This window comes from Leptosomus discolor, chromosome 24 (assembly GCF_034619465.1).
Source record: "Leptosomus discolor isolate bLepDis1 chromosome 24, bLepDis1.hap2, whole genome shotgun sequence".
In the NCBI taxonomy this organism is placed as follows: domain Eukaryota; kingdom Metazoa; phylum Chordata; class Aves; order Leptosomiformes; family Leptosomidae; genus Leptosomus; species Leptosomus discolor.
In genome coordinates this window covers 5673060-5694701 of record NC_141414.1, presented here as the reverse complement: position 1 = coordinate 5694701, position 21642 = coordinate 5673060, and the positions used below count along the sequence as shown (strand labels likewise).

At 50.6% G+C, this 21642-nt stretch overlaps 1 protein-coding gene and 2 non-coding genes across 9 annotated transcripts; 2 read left to right on the top strand and 1 right to left on the bottom strand.

Moving 5' to 3' along the window:
* Window positions 1-303: 303 nt before the first annotated feature.
* On the top strand, window positions 304-376 carry TRNAV-CAC (transfer RNA valine (anticodon CAC)). The gene has a single exon. It is a non-coding gene; the product is annotated as a tRNA-Val (tRNA).
* A 310-nt stretch (window positions 377-686) lies between these two features.
* TRNAG-UCC (transfer RNA glycine (anticodon UCC)) lies at window positions 687-758 on the bottom strand. The gene has a single exon. It is a non-coding gene; the product is annotated as a tRNA-Gly (tRNA).
* Window positions 759-3414: 2656 nt separating this feature from the next.
* On the top strand, window positions 3415-21533 carry DPP9 (dipeptidyl peptidase 9). Of its 7 annotated transcripts, none has more exons than XM_009947299.2 (20): window positions 3415-3476; window positions 6438-6691; window positions 9453-9565; window positions 10574-10747; window positions 10972-11140; window positions 11301-11414; window positions 11705-11833; window positions 12322-12383; window positions 12895-12995; window positions 14474-14651; window positions 15447-15612; window positions 15721-15800; window positions 17344-17496; window positions 17710-17845; window positions 18541-18686; window positions 18988-19134; window positions 19291-19443; window positions 20000-20142; window positions 20485-20596; window positions 21102-21533. In XM_009947299.2, the coding sequence occupies exons 1-20, from the start codon at window positions 3421-3423 to the stop codon at window positions 21192-21194; spliced, it is 2679 nt and encodes an 892-aa protein (XP_009945601.2). In that variant the 5' UTR covers window positions 3415-3420; the 3' UTR covers window positions 21195-21533. The 7 variants fall into 7 exon arrangements, with proteins under 7 accessions (XP_009945601.2, XP_086333677.1, XP_086333675.1 ...); XM_086477551.1 differs by having other exon boundaries at window positions 3421-3476; window positions 10972-11104; window positions 11298-11414; XM_086477549.1 differs by having other exon boundaries at window positions 3421-3476; window positions 17368-17496.
* The last annotated feature ends 109 nt before the right edge of the window (window positions 21534-21642 follow it).

The window sequence follows — 21642 nt, the reverse complement described above, 5'->3', positions numbered from 1 at the left end:
AGCGGGAACCGGCAAGTCCCCTTTTGGCGGGGGACACGGGACTTTCCCCCTTTTTGAGGGGAGCACCACCGGAACGCAGCCCCTAGACACGCACCTCCGCCGCCTTCTGAGGTGAGCGGGCCTCTGGAGGCACTAATTACTCATTCACGCTAATCCCTTGGGATCCCGCACGGCGTTTCTCAGCGTTTGGGGTCAGTTTTGTCGAAGGCTGCCGTGAGGGGAGGGAGCGTCCCCTCAGCCGCCGCGGCGCTCCCGCAGAGGGCGCGAACATCAGGCACCGCCCGTAAAAACAATCCAGCGCGGGTTTCCGTAGTGTAGCGGTTATCACGTTCGCCTCACACGCGAAAGGTCCCCGGTTCGATCCCGGGCGGAAACACCTGTATTTTCGTTTTCTATTTTTTCCCGCCAGGGGTGTTGAGGGTTTTTTTAATCTTTTTTTTTTCCTCTTTTTTCTTTTGTTTTTATGTATTTCACCGTCGTCCCCCGACAGTTCGGGGCCCCGCCGCGAGCTAAGGGGAGAAGCAACGGCACCATGTGCCGCAGCGCCCGGCTGGCGACAGCCGGGATTCAGGTGGGTAAAGCGCACCCGGGGGGGACGCGTCGTGTGCAGGCGCGTTGTGAAGTAGCGACGGAATCCATGGGGAGAAGGGGAAAAAAAACTATTGTAAATGGAAGAAAAGGTAATTTGCGTTGGCCGGGAATCGAACCCGGGTCAACTGCTTGGAAGGCAGCTATGCTAACCACTATACCACCAACGCTTCGTGATAAAAGTTTTCCCGGCCTTCCTCAGCAAGCTTAGCCACCGGACCCAACCATCCTCCAGGAGCGGGGGGGGTGAGCGCAGCGAAGGCTGCTCATAGCGCCACAACTGCCCCGCGGCGGCAGTCAATACGAAATTAGGAGCCCGCCTGTTAGGCTGGGTGGGGAAAGAGTATTCTCTTTCTGCTTTTTTTACCCTCTGGCAGCCTCAGTTCTCTCTCTTACCTCCCTCACTAGGGAGAATAGTTCCGTCCTCGCGCAGCCATCCCCCCCCTCCCAAGCAGTGGTTGCTCCCATCCCCACGAGTTGGTACTTTCCTCCCTCCGCGCGCTCCCGCCATCCCGCCCCGCGCGCTCCCGCCACTTCCGCCGCCGGGTGAAAGGTCGCGCTGTGGCAGGCCGCCGCCCCCCACCCCCCCACCCCCCCCCCCTCCCCCGTTTCCGGGGCTGCCCAGTGTCCGGGACATGGAGCGGGAGTGACGGAGCCGCCGCCGCCGCCATCCCCCCCTTCCCCCTGCCCTCCCGCAGAGGAGCCGCCCCCCCGCCCGCCAGGGGGAGGTCGCCGCGCCCCGGGGTGAGTGAGGAAGGGAGGGGTGCTCGGGCACCGGCGGGGTCGGGGTGAGGGGGGGGGGGTCCTGCCCCTCCCCGGTACGGGCAGGGCTCAACCGGGGGGAGGTGGCGGCCTACCCCAGCGTGGGGGCGCTGACCCCCGGGAAGGTGTGTTCGCCCCCTCTTGTGGGCCGCATTTCCCTGCCTCCCCTGGGCTGGGGGCGCCTGAGGGGGCGAGGGTTGTGTGTTGGGCCCCTCATGACTCGTACCCGCCTCCCCGGGGTGTGGGGGGCGGCCACCCCCTGCCCTGGTTGGGTGGTTGTTCTCTCACTGTTTGTCCTCCAGGCATGGGAAGGCCCCCTGGTCGTGAGGGGGGTGTTTGTATTTCCCCCTGACACCCCCCAAATCGCTCCCCAGGGATGGGGTGATGGGGTGGGAAGCCTCGCCCTGGGACGGGGCGGTGTCTGCCCCCCCCACCCCCCCCAGCAGCCTGTGCTCTACCCGGGCAGGTGAGAAGCTCCGTGCTCCTCTTTTTTTTCACAGGCAAAGAGCCATCTCCAGCAGTGGAGGGAGGGGGGAAGGATGCTCCGTCCCCTGGGCTCCCCCCTCTCCTGCTAACCCCTGCCCGGCCTTCCCTCCGCAGCAAGGGCAGGAGCTCCCTGTCACAGCTTTCAGCCCCGCTCGCGGTGCAGAGGGGGACATGGGCTGCTGGCAGCCTTTGCCAAAGCTCATCCTTCTGTAGAGGAAACCCCCACTGCTTCATTCCCCCCTCAGCTGCTGTTATTTTTGGAGAAGAAGATCCTAAAGCTCCCAGCCATGACAGGGCCACGTTTGTAAGGGCTCCTCTAGGTGACTGTGCTGCTTTGGCTCTTCCCGAATGCACCAGCAGGCCCCTCAGGGTCTCGCTGACAAATGAGTAGCATGATTCATGCCGGGCTTCTGATCTCGTGTCTGTTTTGTTCAGTTTCTTTTTCTCTGGGTTCAGCATCGGAGGATGTTATTGTTCCTTTTCTCTGTGAAACGTGGGAGCTGTGGTGGGTGGGATGAGGGTGAGATGTTCCCCTGGATCATTAAAATCACAGAATCCCCGAGATTGGAAGGGACCTTGGGAAGTCTGTAGTCCAACCCCCTGCTCAAAGCAGGGTCAGCTGTGAGATCAGACCAGGTTACTCAGCATTCCTGAGCATCGCTCCTGTTGCCCTTCATGCTTGCATTGAAAATTGCCCTTAAATTACTGGATGCTGCTACTTTGTCCCTCTCTGTTCTCCTCTGCAGTTCAGGAGCTTCGCTGCTGGCGCTTCTTTGTGACTCTTTGTCTCTCCTGTTCCTCTGTGAGTGCGGTTTTGGTGGCTGTTTGGGCAGACCAAGGGCCTCAGCAAAAGATAGTGGCAGGTCTCGGGTGTGTCTGTGATTCAGAGCTCTCTTGAAGAGGAGACAAAGATCTTTGTCCTTTAGTGTGCTTGGGTAGAGAGGACGATAGTGAAGGTGGCGCCTTCTTATGCTCATGGAAAATGGGCTTGTGTGGTGAGCCAGGGTTCCCCTGTGGCATCAAGCCGAGGCAGAGGGAAGCAGCAGTCTGGCTTGGAAAGCAAATGTGGGGTTTATGTCCCAGGTGGGACTGAGACGCTGTTGGTAGCAGGGTTGCTGACCCCCTGTCTGGCTCCTTATGGTGTCCTTTGTTTGACTCTTGCCTGTAAATGTATGGGCCAGACCTCTGTGATAAAAGAGGAGAATTTCAGGATTTTGGGAGGGGAATGAAAGGAAGGGTCAGTATTGAGGATTTTCAGATTTTAAGAAGAATGTTTTAGGAAAGAAAGAGGCAGGCCACAGAGTTCACCGAGTCCCATTGTTCAGGTGAAGAAGTCTCTCTCTCAGATTTATCTGGGTTGTAAATATCCAGCATGTGCTGGCAGAACAGATTTGGACCGTAAAGTGCAAACCAAGGATTTTGTTTGTGCATCCCCGCTCAGTTGGAAATGTGACCTACGGAGAGGGTGCTTTCATACAGCCTTATTCCTAGGACGGGAGAAACTGCAGTTGTATGAAATTTGGTGGTTTTTTTCCCCTCTCTTCCTTCCTAGTTTCCTGTCCTGCCCAGCTCGCTGAGTAGTTAATGCAGAAGATAAAGAGGGTTCGTCTGGAAAACGAGACTGCAGGAAGTTGGAGAAGGTACGTGTCCCGGCTACTCTCGGGATCTTCATTGACCTTTCGGTCGTGTGGGACAGAGCAATAATCTCCTCTTGGAGTGAACGAGGTTTCTGAGAAATCCCAAGTGTCTCATTCCGCCCGGGGAGCTCTGTGTCAGGCCCGGTGGGTCAGGAGGTGACTCGGGAAGACAACTTGTTTCACTGACCTCCAGTTCTGAGCTTCACAGTTCTTTTCCTGGGCCGTCGTCCCACCTGCGCTTGCTCGTTGTACTCAGAGTAACACGTCCCCCTGAAGGGAGGGCTCGGTGGGTGTGTGCCTGGTCCACCTAACCTGGCCAGGCAGGGCAGGAAGAGCATGAAGACGACCTCCACGGGACAGCTAGATGTTTTGGGGAGTGGGGTCAGCCGTGCTGCCGCGCAACACTCGGTTATCAGAATCAGCGCCTCAGCGTGAGGGCTGTAACGGTGTTTTCCAGTAAGGTGTGAATCTCAGGCGCGCTGTACTGGTGCTGAAGTTTCGAGACTGTCTAAGGATAACGTGGTTGAAATTGGTGGCTTGAACCAACTCACCTTTGAATAATTTAATCTCAAAATTCACTGCAGTTTCAGTGAGATAAGTTACTCCTCACACTTGTTTGCTTACGTGTGTGGTGTTGCCACATACTTGTGTTTTGTCCAAGAGATGGCTGCAGCGGGGATGAAGCAATTGGGTTTCTTTTTTACTCTATGTTGTTTCAGGACCTGAGTTTTGTGAGACTCCACCACATCCCAGCTGTGATAGTGATATTTCCCAACACTTTCACGTAACTTTGTGTGGTGGCTACTTGGCTTATACTCTGCTCTGTTGTAGTGTCGGAATCACCAGGGTGAGAGCAGTACCAGGCTAGAAGTTGTGCCTTTCACTTCCATAGTGAATCAAAACATCATGGCAGAATAGTTTGGAAGGGGCTTCAGCCTCCAGTTCCGTTTGGGACAGTTACCAGTATTACATCCGTGGACTGTTTTGAACCCTTGAAGGTGCAACTTTCCCTCGTGAGGAGTCAAGCTGGCTGAGTAAGACGGTTTCACCAGCTGGGTGAGAGTAACCTGAGGGTCAGGCATCTTGAGCCAAAGCCAGATTGTTCTAATTGACTGACTTGACCTGCAGTGGGATTGGGCTGAGAGAAGTCTACCCGGTTTATGGGGTTTTGTGGTCTTCCTGTCATGAGTTTCTGATAGGCAACACTTCTGCCTTCGGATGTGCTTCTAGTTGCTGTAATGGAGACCCTGGATGTAGGCAGTGGAGGCCACAGACACACTCGCAGTCTCAGAACGTCCCGTCACGTTCCCTTTTGTGGTTTTACTTGGGCTTCCTGCCTGGCTTTGATTGGAAAACGCTCTTCTGTATTCGTTTTCAAGCTGTGGATTTACTGCTGGGCAGTAAGTACCAGGAGTACCTCCAGATTTATTTCAGGAGCTTGTTCTTGGGTTATGATTCGCACGTTTTTGTACACGGCAGGGACTTAGCAGTTTGAAGATACAGCTACACTTACAGCCCTTGTACCGTGTGCCTGTAGTTTGAGGAAGTCTGGGTGTACTTTAGTTTGCTCGTCGCCAGCCGTAATCACGTAGGATGTCATCCAAACTGGTGGGGAATCCTCAAGGAGCACTTGGGGTTCTCCTGAAAAATACTCATGGTAGAAGATGGCCAGAGGCAAGTGTTTTCTTGTGGTGATACACACAGCCATCCTTCTCCTTTCCCCGGATTTCTCTTCGCTGGGAAAGAATTTATTGTGCATCTTACCGAGGCTGAAGTCTTCGAGGTTTGGTTTATGTGTAATTCTTGCTCAGTCCTCAAGTACGACAGCTGGATCTCCGAAGCTGCTCTCCTGTCAGAATGCAGGTCACTGTCCCAAATGACAGGCAGCATTCAAGAAACATCTAATTTGGAAATGTAAATCTTGGGGCTGCTGAGGACGAGGCCTTTTTTGGTGTGCTCCTCAGTCACTGGTTTGCTGTCTTGATGCTGTGTCAAAGGTAGCGATTCTGTCTCCACGGAGCAAACTTCTCCAGCTGAATTTTTTCAGTAAACTGGAGTTCTTCTGAAATTCTTTGTAACGTTCTTGCGGATACCCCCGGAACAGCTGAAATGTTCTCGTGGAGGGAAATCCACCTTCTGGAACGAGGTGACAGAAACTGGTTTCCCTAGTCCCAGGCTCGTTCCTGCTTTGCAATAGATTGCATCATTGACCTTGGGCAAGTCTGTTAGTCCACCTCTCCTCAAATTAACATTTGCTGTAGTTGCATGTGGAGGCGTTTTTTGTAGACTCATTCAATAACTGCCAGCTTGGAGATGTATGAGGAATGTGTGCCACATTTTCCAGGATACGACCAGGGTCTGTTACTGCTGCCTTCTTTCTGTTAGCAAGGACAATTGCACTGTTTTCCTCCTGTTTTGCCAGCTCTCCCACTTCATTCCTGGCTGCCATAGCTCTTGAGGTAAGTAAGGTGCTGTGCTTGGGCTTAAACCTCTCTCTCTAAGCAATGAGCAAGCTTTCCTTTAGGACAGGAAGGGGACTTCACTTTTGTGGTCTTCGAGGACAGAAGTTTATGTGCCTTTACAATAGGTCATAGCTTTGATGACTTATCCATCCAAATTCCTGAGGTGGTTTTCCTTTGAGTCAAGCCGATTGTTTTGTGCACCAGAATCTGCTGCTTGTGCTTCCTTTAACAGCTTATTTCTAGAACTAGTCCTGGGAGAGTGAGTTTTCGGAGGGTAATATCTTCATTTACGGGACTCGCTATGGGACGGGCGATGGACTTTTCCTTTGAATCCATCCATGTATGTTTAAAATGTAATCTTTGAGTGCCGAGAATCCTAGGCTCTGTAGTGTGAGGAGTGCCTGTTCTCTTAAGCTTGTTGCATGCTTAGAGCTTTCTCTGCGCAACAAAATGTGCCTGTTTGATTTTAAGGCTTAATTCTCTCCCTCAACTCCTCCCTCAGTTTTTTGTCCAGTTCTGAAGGGGAAGAGAGGATGACTGCAGTGGACGCGCTATCAGACAGCTCCGAAGTGGTCGAGATGGAGGATGTGCCTTCCCAATTCCAGGTGCAAAAGCATTCATGGGATGGGCTGCGTGACATTATTCACAGCAGCAGGAAGTATTCGGGCATGATAGTGAACAAAGCTCCCCATGATTTCCAGTTTGTCCGGAAAACAGAAGAGTCCAGCCCGCACTCTCATCGTCTTTATTACCTGGGTAAGCCAGCGCGCCAGGCGCCAGGTGTGGATGTGTGACGGGAGAGCTTCCAATCCAAACAGGGGAGGAAAAGGATGGGAGGGAGCTGCATTTATGAGATGGGGGAGCTGAGGTGAAGTGTCATTGCTCAAGGTTTGCACGCTCAGTCTGTAGCAAAGCCTGGAACTGAGCAGAGACCTCTCCAGTCCCAGACAAGCGGTTTAACCACAGGCTCTGTGCTTAGGGACACGGCGGGGTGTGGGCTAGCCAGCCCTGCCCCGTGATGGAGGTGTGAATGCAGTGTCTTTTGGCAACCCGGGTCAGTCCAGGTGATGGGGCAAGAGAAGGGATGTTCCTCAGCTCAGGACTATCTTGTGCCTCTGTAGCTTGGGAGAAATGGGATTTACTTAATGGATCGCCCAGACTGACTCCCCAGGGAATTCGCTGTCGGTAATTACTGACTGTGTGTTGCAAGTTACAGGCCTTAGCGGCGGGGGGGGGGGGGGGGGGGGTGTCTCCCTGCTTTGTTGGGTACCGTGTCGGCAGAATGCCTTCCAGAGTAGGGGGAAAACAATATTAGGTGGGAATGAACTATGAATGGTATTTGCAGGGAAATATCCTTTTCCCTACAGTAGGGTTAAGGCAGCAGAATGCTGTGTTTTACAGGTCCCTCATTATAGTTGGAGCCACGATGTAATTAGTGACAGAGTGGTTGGATTTTAGTAACTGGATAATTTTGTGGTTGGTAACATGGGAAGCTTTATAGACTATAAAGAGTTTGTTATGCTTTGGGGCATGAGCTGATCGTTACTGGGCCAGTAAAGAAATTGCCTGATGTGCAACTCCATACAGCGACTGCTTCCCTGAAATGACCCTGCTTTTTTTTTTTTTTTTCTTCTTTTTTGAGTTGTTGAGCGTAGGTCACTGTAGGACATAGGATGCTGGGACTGATTTGTTTTGTCATGAAGCAGCTCCTGTGTGCCAGTGACTTGATTTATTATAGTTCCTCGTATGTTCTTATGACACAAGTGCTACTGTAAAGGGCAGTATCCAGAGTTAGCATATTTTTCTTGTTGAGTCTGAACAGTGAGGCTTGATTTAAAGCTGAATATATTTCAAGGCCAAGTTGACTTTGGTGCAGTTTTTGATCTAGATGACTAAAGAACTAAGGGTCTAAGTGGCTAATTTAAAAATTTTTGAATGTTCTTCTGTGGTATGAAATGGCAAGCAGACCTGCCACTGTCTGCTTGGTGTTCTGCACGGGTGTGACTGTTACAGGATCCAGAACCAGGAACGAAGATACACGAGGGTCTTTTCCTTAAGGAAAGGTACAGGGCATAGAGCAGATTGATCCATCATTTAGGATCAGTGTCTGCCAGGTAACGCTGGAGTACCGCTTCCCAGGCATTCCACTAAAGGGTAAATGCTGATTCTTTCTCCTGCCGTAATGAGCATCTTTTGAATTGAATACCCTGTGCTGTTAGGTACTCAGAACCCATTTCAGCAGTTCATGGGTGTTTAACAGCAGCGTGCTGTTACTATCTCAACATTAAATAACATTTTCAAGTTTTTATGTGAATACTGTTAGTGCCTGTATGCTGAGGAGTAGGGTGAAGACTTCTTCAGAACTTTACTCTAGGGGCTGAATAATTTTCTTCGCGTGGGAGCAAAGTATAACGTCTTTTGGGGAGGAAGGCAGTGTTTTTCTTCTAAGTGCTGATTGATCGTGGTCAGACTGAGGTCATTGTAGAAAGGAGGTCCAGGTCACAGTCGCATGAATGTCAAAAGTGTGTATAGAGAGTAATTTGTTCCTATCTGCAGTTTTTTCTGTTTGGACATCTTAAATCGTTCCTGGGCTGTCCCCATAGAATTTTTATGTTGTATCATGGCAGATGCTGCTTATATTAAACACCACATGCTCAGCACTTTGGTGTTTCTGTATCTCTGAGGATTATGTGCTCACATATTGCTTTGCTTCCTGAGCACTTATTAATATTTCAGTTTTAATTTTAAGGAACTGTACTGCTGGGTTAACAGGCTCAAGAAGTAGTTCTGTTCTGCCCAGAACATATGCGGAGCAGACAGTATCGGGGCACGTTTCCCTGTGCGAAATTCTGATTTAGGGAGTCTCTACAGCATGTGTAGAGGGCAAGTTCATGGTCTTTGATTTTGTTGAAACTGCCAGAGTTGTGTGTCAGGATATTTCATTTTTCATGGTTGTTTTGGAAATTGGATGAAGGCCATCAGCTTATTTGATAACCACAGTCAAAGGCTTATGTAAAACGACAAGGTCTTTTGACTATGTAGTATACTGTTTCACATTTGAATGGGCTCTCTACAGCTCCCAAGCTTTTTCTTCCCCTCTTGCAGGCTGCTGTGTTGGCCTGAACGAGGTCCCTGGAGCAAATTTCTGGCTGAGAAATGTGGAGAGTAATGTTGAGTCACCCTTTCAGGGAGTGGCTTTTTTAGAGTGGATCTAGGGCATGGGTTGAACAGTCCACAGAGAGGAAAGTTGGACATAACCAATTCTGAAGAGATTGGTTAGTGTTAAATCTTGCTTAGGGTGATTTTAAATAAATTAATGTCTAAATTTAAATAATTTAGATATTATTCTGTGATTGAACGGCGAGCTGCTTGGGAATGACAGCTGGTAAAAGCCTCTGGACAGCCCCAACCCCTCTGTTATCAGACTGTTTTAGGGTTTTTTTCCCAGTTTGCTCTTGGTCCTTTTTGTCCTGACTGACTAATCTTAAGCAGAATGATGCTTTTGTCCTCCTAACAGGAATGCCATATGGTAGCCGAGAGAATTCCCTTCTCTACTCAGAGATTCCCAAGAAGGTACGGAAGGAGGCCTTGTTACTCTTGTCATGGAAACAGATGCTGGATCACTTTCAGGTAAGCCGAAGCGTGAAGAGCCTGGGTTGACGGAGCTTGGGAAAACTGGGTGATGTCGTGGGGCTGCTCTGCTGAGGAGGAGAGATAATAGCGTGGCAGCCTGTAGGACGGAGAAAGGTATTGGTAGGAATGTTGTGTCGAGAATTGCTTTGCTTCGTGACACAAGACAGTCAGTTGTGTGTGCAGCGGAGCTGGCAGCGAGTGCGAGCCAGCAGCTGATGCGGCAAGCCAAGGGCTGACCTAGCAAAGAGGACTCTGTCAACCAGCATGTGGTCTGCCTCCGTTTATCAGCTATCAGGACAGTCCACCTTTCTTCTGGGTATCTTGTCTGGGCTCTTGCTGTGCTTGATGTGCTCAGCAGAATGCCTGTCTGTCATCTTTCCTGCTTTTAAGGAAAGCTGAATTTAAACTGCTGCTTCAGCCCTCCACTATTGCAGGTGAACCAGAAAGGAGGTGAATTTTCCCCTCCCTGATTTCAGTATCTCAATGTCCTTTGTCACTGACAGCATTCATGAAGAGGAGAGGGGAGGGTGTTTGTCTTTCTTCCCTACTAAAAAGGGGCATGGTGGAAAAGAATTTAGCTGTCTTGACCCTGTTTGGAATGCCAGTCCCCTTCAGGGTAATTCAAGATCCCTGGAAGAGCTTTTGTTTGCAGTGTCTGACATGGAAACTGTTTGTGAAGGCTGTAGATAATGTCATTAAGTTAATTGGTTACATCTGATTTGCATAAGCAGAGCAAGTGCAGCTGTCCTCAGTTCATGCTGAAGTGCCAACTGCAGAAACAATAGATTTGCAATTCATGCAGTTGGCTTAATCCTCCTGGACCACACCTGTAGCCTAGAGTAGAGGAGTTATGGACCTGCGTGGTAAGACTGCTGGCTGCTTTTGGCTGGTCTGTTGTATTTTGGGCATTCACAGACGAGCTGGTGCCGGTCTTGGAGCATTCCTGTTCTGTGACAGTTTCTCTTCTTGCAGATTCTTTCAGATTTTCCTTTCCTTCAATACTAGGCAACCCCTCATCATGGAATGTATTCTAGAGAAGAGGAACTCTTGAGGGAACGCAAGCGACTTGGTGTCTTTGGTATAACGTCTTATGATTTCCACAGTGAGAGTGGCCTATTCCTCTTCCAGGCCAGCAACAGCCTCTTCCATTGTCGAGATGGAGGCAAGAATGGTTTCATGGTGAGTCTGGTAGTGATTTTCTGAATAGCACCTGAACTGGACTTAATGGTTTCGGTTGGAGATGGCTGCACATCTGCCTCTGGTCATGGGCATTTCTCTTGTGTCCTGTCAGGGCCACGTTTGCCCTCGTTTCATGGGCTGCACCATATCTGTGGCTTAGGCCTTTTAAATAGGAAGCTGGGAGCTGGTTTGGTACAGAGCTGTTTGTGTGTCTGTTGCTGTAGGTGTCTCCAATGAAGCCTCTGGAGATCAAGACTCAGTGCACAGGGCCACGAATGGATCCCAAGATCTGCCCCGCCGACCCTGCCTTCTTTTCCTTCATTAATAACAATGATCTGTGGGTGGCAAATATTGAGACGGGAGAGGAGAAGCGGATGACGTACTGCCATAAAGGTAACTGGGGCTTTCCGCCAGATTCAAAAGGAAATTCCTTCTGACAAATTTGGGCTGGAAGGGCTCATGTCTTCAGGGCTTATTTCTTACAAGTGCGTTCTTCTTTTGGATCAGCTTTTTCCAAGCAGATGTAAATGCAATCTTCTTCGTTCCTCTCCAGGCTTATCCAATGTTCTTGATGACCCCAAGTCTGCTGGTGTAGCCACTTTTGTCATTCAGGAGGAGTTTGATCGGTTCACGGGCTATTGGTGGTGTCCCACAGCTTCCACAGAAGGTCAGTCAGTGTTCTGCTTGTCCAGTTCCGATGCTGTAACTGCCGCCAGCCCCTGCCACCAACGGCTTTTTGAGGAAGGTTTTCCTTTGGCCCGTTTCTGAGGAGGCCACTTGAAGGAACAAAACGCTGAGGGATTAGAATGGTGCTCTGAGGAGAGTTTGCAGGTGGTCACTAGGAGCTGTGGCTACAGGAGGTGCACGCTCTGGGGCAGGGCGTGCTGCCACGGTGCTGCCGGCAAGTCAGAAGCAGCTGACAGGCGCCGTAGCCAACACGCTCACTCTCTGTCCTAGGTTCAGAGGAATTAAAAACACTACGGATCTTGTATGAGGAAGTGGATGAGTCAGAGGTGGAGATAATTCATGTTCCTTCACCTGCCCTGGAGGAGAGAAAAACAGACTCCTATCGATACCCCAGGACAGGTAAGTGAAATACCGCGGGGCTGCTACTGCAACTCTTGACTCCTGCTGGCAGCAGCAGTGGAATTTGTGCTGTAAACTTTGCGTGATTAATCTGGGTACTTACTAGATGCAGAAGCTGTAAATGTTGAGGCCTAATTGAGTCTCTGAGCCCAAAATCTGCTGCGAGAAAGGGATGGGATTTAAAGTTCATCTTAAGGGAAAAGGATTGCTGAGAAAATGGAATATACCTGGTGGCGTATCATGGAATACATTTTGAATACCATCTTTCTTCTCCCTCCTGAGAATGTGCACAGTCAACTAGGCAAGGCAAAAGCAAACTTTTCCCATACCCAGAATGACTCTTGCGATTAGTGCTGTTTGCTTACATGCATAATTTGGTGATTGTACATGCACACACCGCTAATTTAGTAGGACCAGGAAGCTGTATTTTGTATAACCGTGGAGTGTTAAGTTGGTCATCTTGGTATTCTTTCACTCCTCCTCTACAGGCAGCAAAAACCCCAAGATTACATTAAAACTGGCAGAATTTAGAACAGACAGCAAGGGTAAGGTAAGTGCTAACTCGGAACGGGACATTGCACAGGAGGGTTGGCAGCTTCTGAAGCTCCCTGGAATTAAGACAAGGTCACTAAAAAATCCCTGACAGTGTTGGTCTTTGTTTTCATCCTCCTGTAACACCTGGTTCTATAATGTGTTTAGCCAAGAAACACAAAAACTTTAAAACGCTGAAAAGTATCGTTCTGGTGGAGAGGCAGCTGGGAGAGGGGAGGCAGGCCACAAGCAGGGCTAGCCTGGTATACCACACTGTCAGCACGATCTAATCCTGGGCTTCAGTCCCTGGCTGTATCCTTTGCCGTGGCTGAATGCCAAAATCGTTTTGCTTTGAAGCTTGTTTTTCCCTTCTTTTCCTGCCATTTGTGGAAGGGCTTGCTTTTGGCCTGACCCTTGCTGATGCCAATAGTTAAACTTCCTTATTCTCCCATTTCGCTGAGCTGCCATAGGAGGAGGTGAGGGGGTCTGGTAGCGGTCTGATGTGATCCTGGCCCTTCCTTTTGCCGCAGATTGTGTGCGCTCAGGACAAGGAGCTGGTGCAACCGTTTGCTGCGTTGTTTCCGACGGTGGAGTACATTGCCCGCGCTGGATGGACCCGAGATGGCAAATAGTACATAAGTTTTTCTTCCAAACTAACGCTCCCCAGGGCTTCCCTGGCTGAACTGCCGCGGGCCCTCGACATGCTTTGCGTTGTAGTCGCGCCCTGGCTTGAAAGCCACGAGTGCAGAAACAGCACGAGTATTTGGTTTCTTCAGTGCTAAGATTCCTAAAAGTAGGAATTAATCAAATGTAGACCAGAGCGACAAGCTGTGGGGTTTGAGTCACCACCACAGAGCGAAATGGCATTGATATATTAAGTGGGCAGTCCTAGGGAATTCTTTTGAGTCGAAGATGTTTAAGACAAGTTCTTCCTGCTGAGGATGTGCTGTAAGCAGTGCTATCGTCGTTCGTTGGTCCAGTTTGTGATCAATACCCCCTGTATCCCAGGGAAGTGGGCAGTTTGCCTGGTGCTAAGTCCTCCGTGCGGTGTGTACAAGGGGAGATGGCTCTGAGACCGGGGTGGTCCCACAGCTCGCTGTTGCTCCCAACGGGATGCACGGTCATGCAGGCCAGCCCTGCCTGAAGAGTTACGGAATTCACACCAAGCTGATTGGTTTGAAATTTTAAAGCTCTTAATTTTTTTCCCCTCAAAAGCTTGCTTGACTGTTAACTAGTTTCTGTGCAGATAAAGTTAAGGTGACTTAGCTGTCTTTGAAGATTGCATTCTGTAGCTCATCATTAATTTTCTGCTCTGGAAACGAAATGCTTCACAGAAGGTAATCCCATAGGTGATTCTTATGTTCTGCACCAGAGCTTATCTAAATGTGCTGAATATATCAGTTCATGAAACCCACAGCCACCGAGGTGCTCGGGAGAGGTGGCTCTTTTGAAAGTCTGTCTTAATGATGAAACTTCCCTTAACGCGCTCCCAGGCCTTGGGGCAGCCACACTGTGCAGCGGTGGCTTCCCATCTGTCATGGTGAGAGGCCTGCAGGGCAGCACCGCTTCAGATGACTCTCCTTGGAGAGGAACGAGGCTGAGACCGAAGCGACTCCTTCACTTGGCGGTTGTCTTAGGTCTGTGCCTTTCCCTGCTAGGGCAGCGTGCGGTGAGGAAGCCACAAATGGATCCCTTTAAGAGCGATCACTTCGCCGTGGATCGCTTTAAGAGCGATCACTTCGCCTGGGTAGGAGCTTGCTCGAGAACAAATAGTGCTTCCTGATGGAGGGGCTGTCCAAGGAGGAGTTCCATTCTGGAGACAGGGCTCTGTTAAGAGGGCTCCCTCGGAAGAGACGCTCTGGCAACGCTGTCAGACATCTTGTCTGAACGATCCCCCTGTGAAATACCAGAGATGTCTGGCAATACATGTTTGTTGGCAAAGCTTCCAGGAGATTAGAAAGCAGCAATGATGAGAAAAGCTTTGCATTCAGATGCCTAAATCCTTTCTGCCAGCGCGGGGGGAGGGGGGAAAAGGGTTGCATGTTTTGAGTGTTAGAAAGGGACATCTATTTTGTGGTACTGACATTCACCTCCAACTTCTTTCCCCAGTGCCTGGGCTATGTTCCTAGACAGACCTCAGCAGCGGCTGCAGCTGATCCTTTTGCCTCCAGCACTCTTTATTCCGGTCCCAGAAAATGAGGAGCAGCGTGCTGAATTTGCCAAAACTGTGCCAGAAAACGTTCAGCCATTTGTGATCTATGAAGAAACCACTGATGTGTGGATAAATGTAAGAGGCTCGGGGCTGGGAAGAGAACACAGGCTGCCCCTTCCCCCCCCCCACAGTTAACCATTTTCGTGTTGGCTGTGTGTCCAGTTTACTCCATGCTCCAGCAGACTGCTTTGCTACTCAGTAGTGCCAGGTTTGGTGTTAATTCAGGGAGTTTGATAAAGCCATGAGAAGGACGTCCATGCATTCAGCACTGGAAGAGACGAGGATCCTGCCAGCTCCTTGCAGTTGGAACTGTTCATTTGTTTCTTGCTAACATTCTTGGTGAACACGAGACCCTGACACTTTGGGATGTGACACTGCCATTCTTTTGGGGGTGTTTTGTTGCAAGATTAAATGGCTTCTTGAAGCACGAGCAACCCTAATCCCTGGAATTCGTACTTTTTTTTTAGATAGGTAATGGACATAGGGAACAGGGCATCAACTTCAGCCTCTGAGATTTAAGCATCTTGGTTAAGGGGCCTGAAGTTCACACTGTGGCATTCCTAAGGTGTTGGAATAGCAACCACCGAGGGGGATGCACGTAGCCGAAACGTGTAGCTCAGAGGCGAGACTGGTGCCGGTGTCGGTGGTAGCCGTGGACAGCCCAGAGCACGTGGTCTTCTACGTGGGCCCAGAATTTCTTTGTGGTCCTAGGACAGGATGGAATGGCTTTTTCCCTCTAGCTGCTCATCTGAGATGTTTCTCCCCGCTCTCCTTTCCTTTGAAAGCCCAGTAGTTCAGCGCTGACTCCCTTGGCTGTGCCTCTGCTGTCTCCACACAAATCGCTCATGGGTCTTTTGCCTTGTGTGGCAGGTTCACGATATCTTCTATCCTTTCATCCAGCCGGAGGGAGAGGAGGAAGAACTCTGCTTTATCCGAGCCAACGAATGCAAAACAGGTTTCTGTCACCTGTACAGAGTCACGGTGGTGCTGAAGCAAGGCAGCTATGACTGGGTGCAGCCCTATGTCCATAGTGAGGGTAAGAGCTGCGCTTGGTCGGTGTTTCGGCTTTGGGAGCTCCCTTTCTGCTTTGCTTGTGTGGCCTTTTGGGGAAGGCAGTGATTTATTCTCGTGTTGTTTCTTCTAGATGATTTCAAATGTCCTATCAAAGAGGAGATTGCCCTGACTGGTGGGGAATGGGAGGTGTTGGCGAGGCACGGATCGAAGGTAGTGGTTATTTTTATTCTCTCTGGTGGTGTTACAGCTCTGCATTGTCTGCCCACAGTCCTGGCCTACGCCCTCTGCTACGCCTGGGACCAGCTAGAACTACTTAAGCTTCATTTTGTTTCTCTTTTTATTGCCGCCTCGGCTTTCCCCAGAAGTGCTGTAGTCCAGTGCACATTGAACTGATTGCCTTTTTAATCAGACTTCAGATTGCTCCTTAGGTAAATCCCATGAGTGAGTCAGGCCGTAAAAAAGGACACAAGTCTGAGGTTCAAGAGCAACAAAGAACTATTTTGTGGAGAAGCTGGGGATTGCTGCCTTTGCCGAAGCATTTTAACCCCAATGAGTACTTGTGAATTGGAAATATGTCCTAGCGCGTAGAGTGAACTCTTGATCTCCAGCCGATCCCTCAGTAGAGCCTTTAGGAAGAAGGCGGCGAGGGAGCGTAAAGCAATTTAGAATATGGAGAAACTGTGTCTGTTACTGGTTGCAGAATAGCCAGAAATGAATTTTTATTAATCTTGTAGAAACCTAGTTCCGTTTTTGCTTCAGGAATTAACTCTCACTCTGATCTTTAACGCTCCCAGGTGATTTCTGTCAAAATAAAGACCTTGTCTGTTCATTTCCAATTAATCTGGATTTTTCACTTCTCGCTTTTTAAAAGTACTACAGCTCCGTGTGTTTGGTTTCTGCTGCTTTTCCTCAATCTGCAATTAACCTGCTGTCCCTCCCCATGTGGATTCTCACTGTACATGCTGTTGATTTTGGCCACAGCTCTTCCCTGCATGTGTTACGGCTAAAATTGTGTTAGCAGCAATTATTTTGATGCATTTGTTGCTCCGCAGGGCTCTGCCTGGCTTTCCTGGCCAATTGAGTTGGATTTTTTTTTTTTCCCTTTTGCTGTCCACAGTGGTCTTCAAACGGTGGGTTAGCCAGAAATAGCATTTGGGCTTCAGCATTTGGAAACTGTAAGGTAGAAAACAGTTCAGTTGCTGTTGCTGGATCAATGCAGTATTTTAAAGCTGTAGTCTCTATTCCTGGCTGGCCAGGTGGTTTTTAGAAGCAGCTTTATCTGGACGTTAGAAACATCCTGTAATGTGAAGTTTGGTACTCTTGGAGCTATTAGACTGATCCTTCCACAGATGGGAGTTCGTTATCACGATTGATGGAAAAAATACCCTTATAATCCAGACATGGTACGGGAAGACACCGTAGTTAAGTGCAGAATCTTCCTAGTTTCACCTGTGGGGAGCAGAGCCCAACTTTTTATGCTCATTAGTAAGCAAATGCTTCGAGTGTCTTAGAAAAGCTGAGTGCCTGCTTTTCGTTACCTTGCTGGACTACGTGCAGCTCCCCAGAAGTGCTGCGTGCGTGTTCTCTCACCCATCATATCAACAGGCGCCGCGTTCGGTCCCTGATGCCCCGAGCAGGCTGTCATAGTCTATTTGTGTTTTAAGCTGACTCTGCCTGGGGACAGACTGTTTGAACTGGCAAAGGAGCAGTAGCTGTCATCCTCCTGTCGCTGAGCCCTCTCTTCTCCACGTAGATCTGGGTCAATGAGACGACGAAGCTGGTGTATTTCCAAGGCACGAAGGACACCCCGTTGGAGCACCACCTCTACGTAGTCAGCTATGAGTCTCCTGGAGAAATCGTGCGACTCACCACTCCGGGCTTCTCCCACAGCTGTTCAATGAGCCAGGTTGGTCGTTCCTTAAACACGAGATGCCCTCGTCGCCTGACTGACAGGGATCCTGACTGGGACTGGTAACGAATCGTGACCAGTAATGAGTCCTGAGGGCTTCTTTGTCTTGGTTGCTTGAGATGTGGGGGCTCTTGTCTGAGAACTGCATGGATGTAGTTGTGGGAAACCAAAGTCCTTGCTCCCCTAACTCTTTTTCTCTCCCATCTGTAGAACTTTGACATGTTCATCAGCCACTACAGCAGCGTCAGCACTCCACCTTGTGTGCACGTCTACAAGCTCAGTGGCCCCGATGACGACCCGCTCCACAAGCAGCCCAAGTTTTGGGCTAGCATGATGGAGGCAGCCAGTAAGTCCCACAGGACGTGTCGGGGCTGGGTTATGTCCGTGATACACTTCCCACTAGCGGTAGCCGAGGGTGATGGAGAGGGGAGTGGCCCAAGTAATTTCATTCTAAGGGAAAATGAATTGTTATCTTGTGGGGAAAGTATCTCCAGGGATAGCTCATCCAGGAAATGGTACGTGGGCTTTTAAGATGTTACTATTTGCTCTGAGCAAAAGCCGTGCTCCGGGGCACAGGGTTTACAACTGGGGTTTGAGGGGGTTTTCATTCATGATTTGTCTGAAGAGGGAGGGGGGCGAGTGTCTGGGATGCAGTGGCTACTTCATTCTAAGGCTGTGGGCTTCGAAGTTTTAGATAGAGCTTCCAGCAGCACCTGAACCCCTCCTGCAAGTGTTTTTTTTCCATTTGATCTTTCTTCTTAACGCCTTGCTGGTGTGGTGTAGAGTGCCTTGGCTGAGGATACCTCGCTGATGGCGCTTCCTTGTGCGCTCCCTGCGCTCTGTGTATGGCCTGTTGCCCTGTGCAGGCAGATAGAGCCTGTGTGTTTCCTGACGAGAGGCTTCTCTGAGAGGCATTGCTGGGGCTTGCTGTGGTTTGGCATCGAAAGAGCCCCAACTTGGGGTCACATTTGAACAGAATGAGCTTGTCCAGGCGGCGTAGGAGGCAGAGCCTGCTGCCAGTGTCTGACCTTCCTTCTGCAGGTTGCCCCCCGGATTACATCCCACCGGAGATCTTTCACTTCCGCACTCAGTCCGATGTGGAGCTCTACGGAATGGTCTACAAACCTCATGACGTCCAGCCTGGGAAGAAGCATCCCACGGTGCTCTTTGTGTACGGGGGCCCTCAGGTAATAACCCAGATGAACTGCCGGTGTCAGGCATGGGGTGGCTGCCCAAGGCAGAGCTCTGTGTAGCTCGGTCGTGCATCAAGACGAACACTTTGGTTAGCAGCGAGCCCTAGGCCTCTGTTCTGACCTCTGCTTCAAACCTCAGGTGATTTTTCCAGCATTTAGTCCGATTTGGCATGGCTCTAACAGCTCGATTAGTGGCTGCTGTCCAGCTCAGGATCCTACCCAGTGGGAGAGGCAGAGGAAAGTGCTGGAAGGCAGCTGCTCAGCTCTGAAACTTTTCTTCCCCCCTCTCCTGCAGGTGCAGCTAGTGAATAACTCCTTCAAAGGAATCAAGTACTTGCGGCTAAACACGCTAGCGTCCCTAGGCTATGCTGTGGTCGTGATTGATGGAAGGGGTTCGTGCCAGCGAGGACTCAAATTTGAAGGGGCCCTGAAAAACCAAATGGTAATGTGCTACTTCTGTTGATGAATCTCTGCTCATTTGCTCTTTCTAAGGCTGCCTGGCTGCGTGTTTCCTGTGCGAGTGTTGCTCTTGGTCTTTTCTGTCTCAAGTTTCCAGATTTAGCAAGCCACTGACTTGAGCTTCTTTGTTGCCTTTCAGGGTCAAGTGGAGATCGAGGACCAGGTGGAAGGTTTACATTATGTAGCAGAAAAATACGGGTTCATCGACTTGAGTCGGGTCGCCATACATGGCTGGTCCTACGGGGGTTTTCTGTCCCTCATGGGTCTTATCTGTAAACCCAATGTCTTCAAGGTAAGCCTGGATGTGGGGCTGGCGTCTTGGGACTCTCTCAGCTTCTGTAACTCTTGGCATCTGGAGTTGGCTTTTTTCCTTGCTGTTTCTGATGGAGAGGTGAAAATGTCCCTCAGTCCTGGCTCCCTGTAGCTCCTGGCTACAGTCCTGCCTTCTGCTGACAGATCATACCCCTCTGAGGCTTGCTGAGGCTGGGGTGGCTCCCCAGGGACTGCCAGCGGAGGACTTAGCCTAGCATCCAATGGGATAATTGATGCGCTGTTCCTAATCCCCTTCCCAAACCCCCAGCACAGTTTCTGGATCATTCCACAAGTCCTCCTTGAAAAGGGGAAGCCTTTAGTTACTGGTATGCAGGAATTTACCCCGTTGTGTCCATAAGAGGAACAGCAGGAGGAGGAATCTGGGTTTTATGTGGGTTTGCTGTAGAAGAATCCTGACTTGAGTGACAGAACAGCCCAGAGCCTGTTTTTCCAGCCCCTTCAGGAAAACGGGGAACGCTTGAACTCTTGAGCACGTGATAATTGAGGCTGTCTCCTGCCACCTCTTTGTTTGACAGATTGCTATAGCAGGTGCTCCTGTCACAGTTTGGATGGCATATGACACCGGGTACACTGAGCGGTACATGGATATCCCGGAAAACAACCAGCAGGGTTACGAGGCTGGCTCTGTGGCATTACATGTGGAAAAGCTTCCCAATGAGTGAGTGCTGTGGGGTTCAGTCAGCGGCTAAAAACCTGCTCCCGGGTCCTGCTCGGTGCCACCAGCTGCACCTCTGCTGAATCCCAAAAGAATGGGTGGATTCGAATCCCAGTTAATTTTAACTCGCGTGGTCGGTCGCTGCCTTCTGCAGCAAGTTGGGGCATTGCACCCCCAGCCCCTTTGCCAAGGGGGGGCTGAGGACCATGTCCTTGGCCTTACACCGGCCTGTCGGTGCTCAGTTTTGGCTTGCCAGCTGACAGCTCGTTGCTCAGACCCGCTGCAGAGCTTTTTTTTTTTTTTTTTTAATGTCATTTCTCATCCTGTCTCTCATCCCATCTCCAGGCCAAATCGTTTGCTGATCCTCCATGGCTTTTTGGATGAAAATGTGCACTTTTTTCACACCAACTTCCTGGTATCACAGCTAATCCGGGCTGGAAAACCTTACCAGCTGCAGGTAGGAGGAACAAGAGTGAAGTGGGAAAGTCCCTTAAATCTGGAAGCAGAAAAAAAAAAGGTTTCTGCTGCGTGTTCTGGGTGTGGGAGAAGGTGGAGGCAGATGCTCCCGCATCTTGTTCCGATGTAGAGGACAGTCAATGCCTAGTTTGACTCCAGGGGGTGGCCGGGAGGTGGCACTGTGGCCGTTTTATTGCTGGCAGATGTGGCCTGTATCTAAAAGCGTTTGCAAACAGGGCTCCTGCCCTCAGGCCTGGAACTTTCCTTCTCCGCTGAGCTGTCGCTGCCTCACTTGGCTGGTGGCAGCAGAGGTGGCTGCCTGGCTGAGCGGACTGAGAGCCAGCCCGGTGAGGGAGGGGTGGGGGGGCTGGTGCTCTAGACATTCCCTGGCACCTCTTGGTCCTGCTGGAGACTGGGATGAGGGAAAAGGGCGGATGTGAAGGAGGGCTGTCGGCGCTGAATGAGCCGCTCCTGGCTGACTGCCCCGTCTCTCTGCTTCTGCACAGATCTACCCCAATGAGAGACACAGTATTCGGTGCCCTGAGTCGGGAGAGCACTATGAAATCACGCTGCTGCACTTTCTACAAGAATACCTCTGAGAGCACAAGCCTCTGCAAACTGGACACTGACAGCTCACCTTCCCCCTCCCGTGCCCTGCCACCGCCGCCTCCCCCGACAGCCAGCTAACCCAGAGCACAAATGGCTGAGTGCCCACGGCCGGGCTGGGGGTGTCGTGTCCCTCCCCCCAAGCGAGGGGGGGAGGCTGGAGGGCACCTTCCCTTTGGACAGTGCCACCTTCTTTTACTTTCCAAGCTGGAGGGTCTGCCCCTGCTCGGCTGCTCGTCCTGTTCCTCTCCTCCAGCCTGGCTGTTAATGCTTTTTTTTTTTGCTGCTACTCCCTCTTTCCTGGGAATCAATGGACAGTGGTCTGTCTCCCGAGGCTGAGGTTTGTGTCCATCTCTCTCTCCCCCACCCTTTTCCCCTTCCGCTGCACCTCTGCGGTTCCTGTACTCTTACCTGCAAGAACTCAGTGCCTGTGTTGGAAAT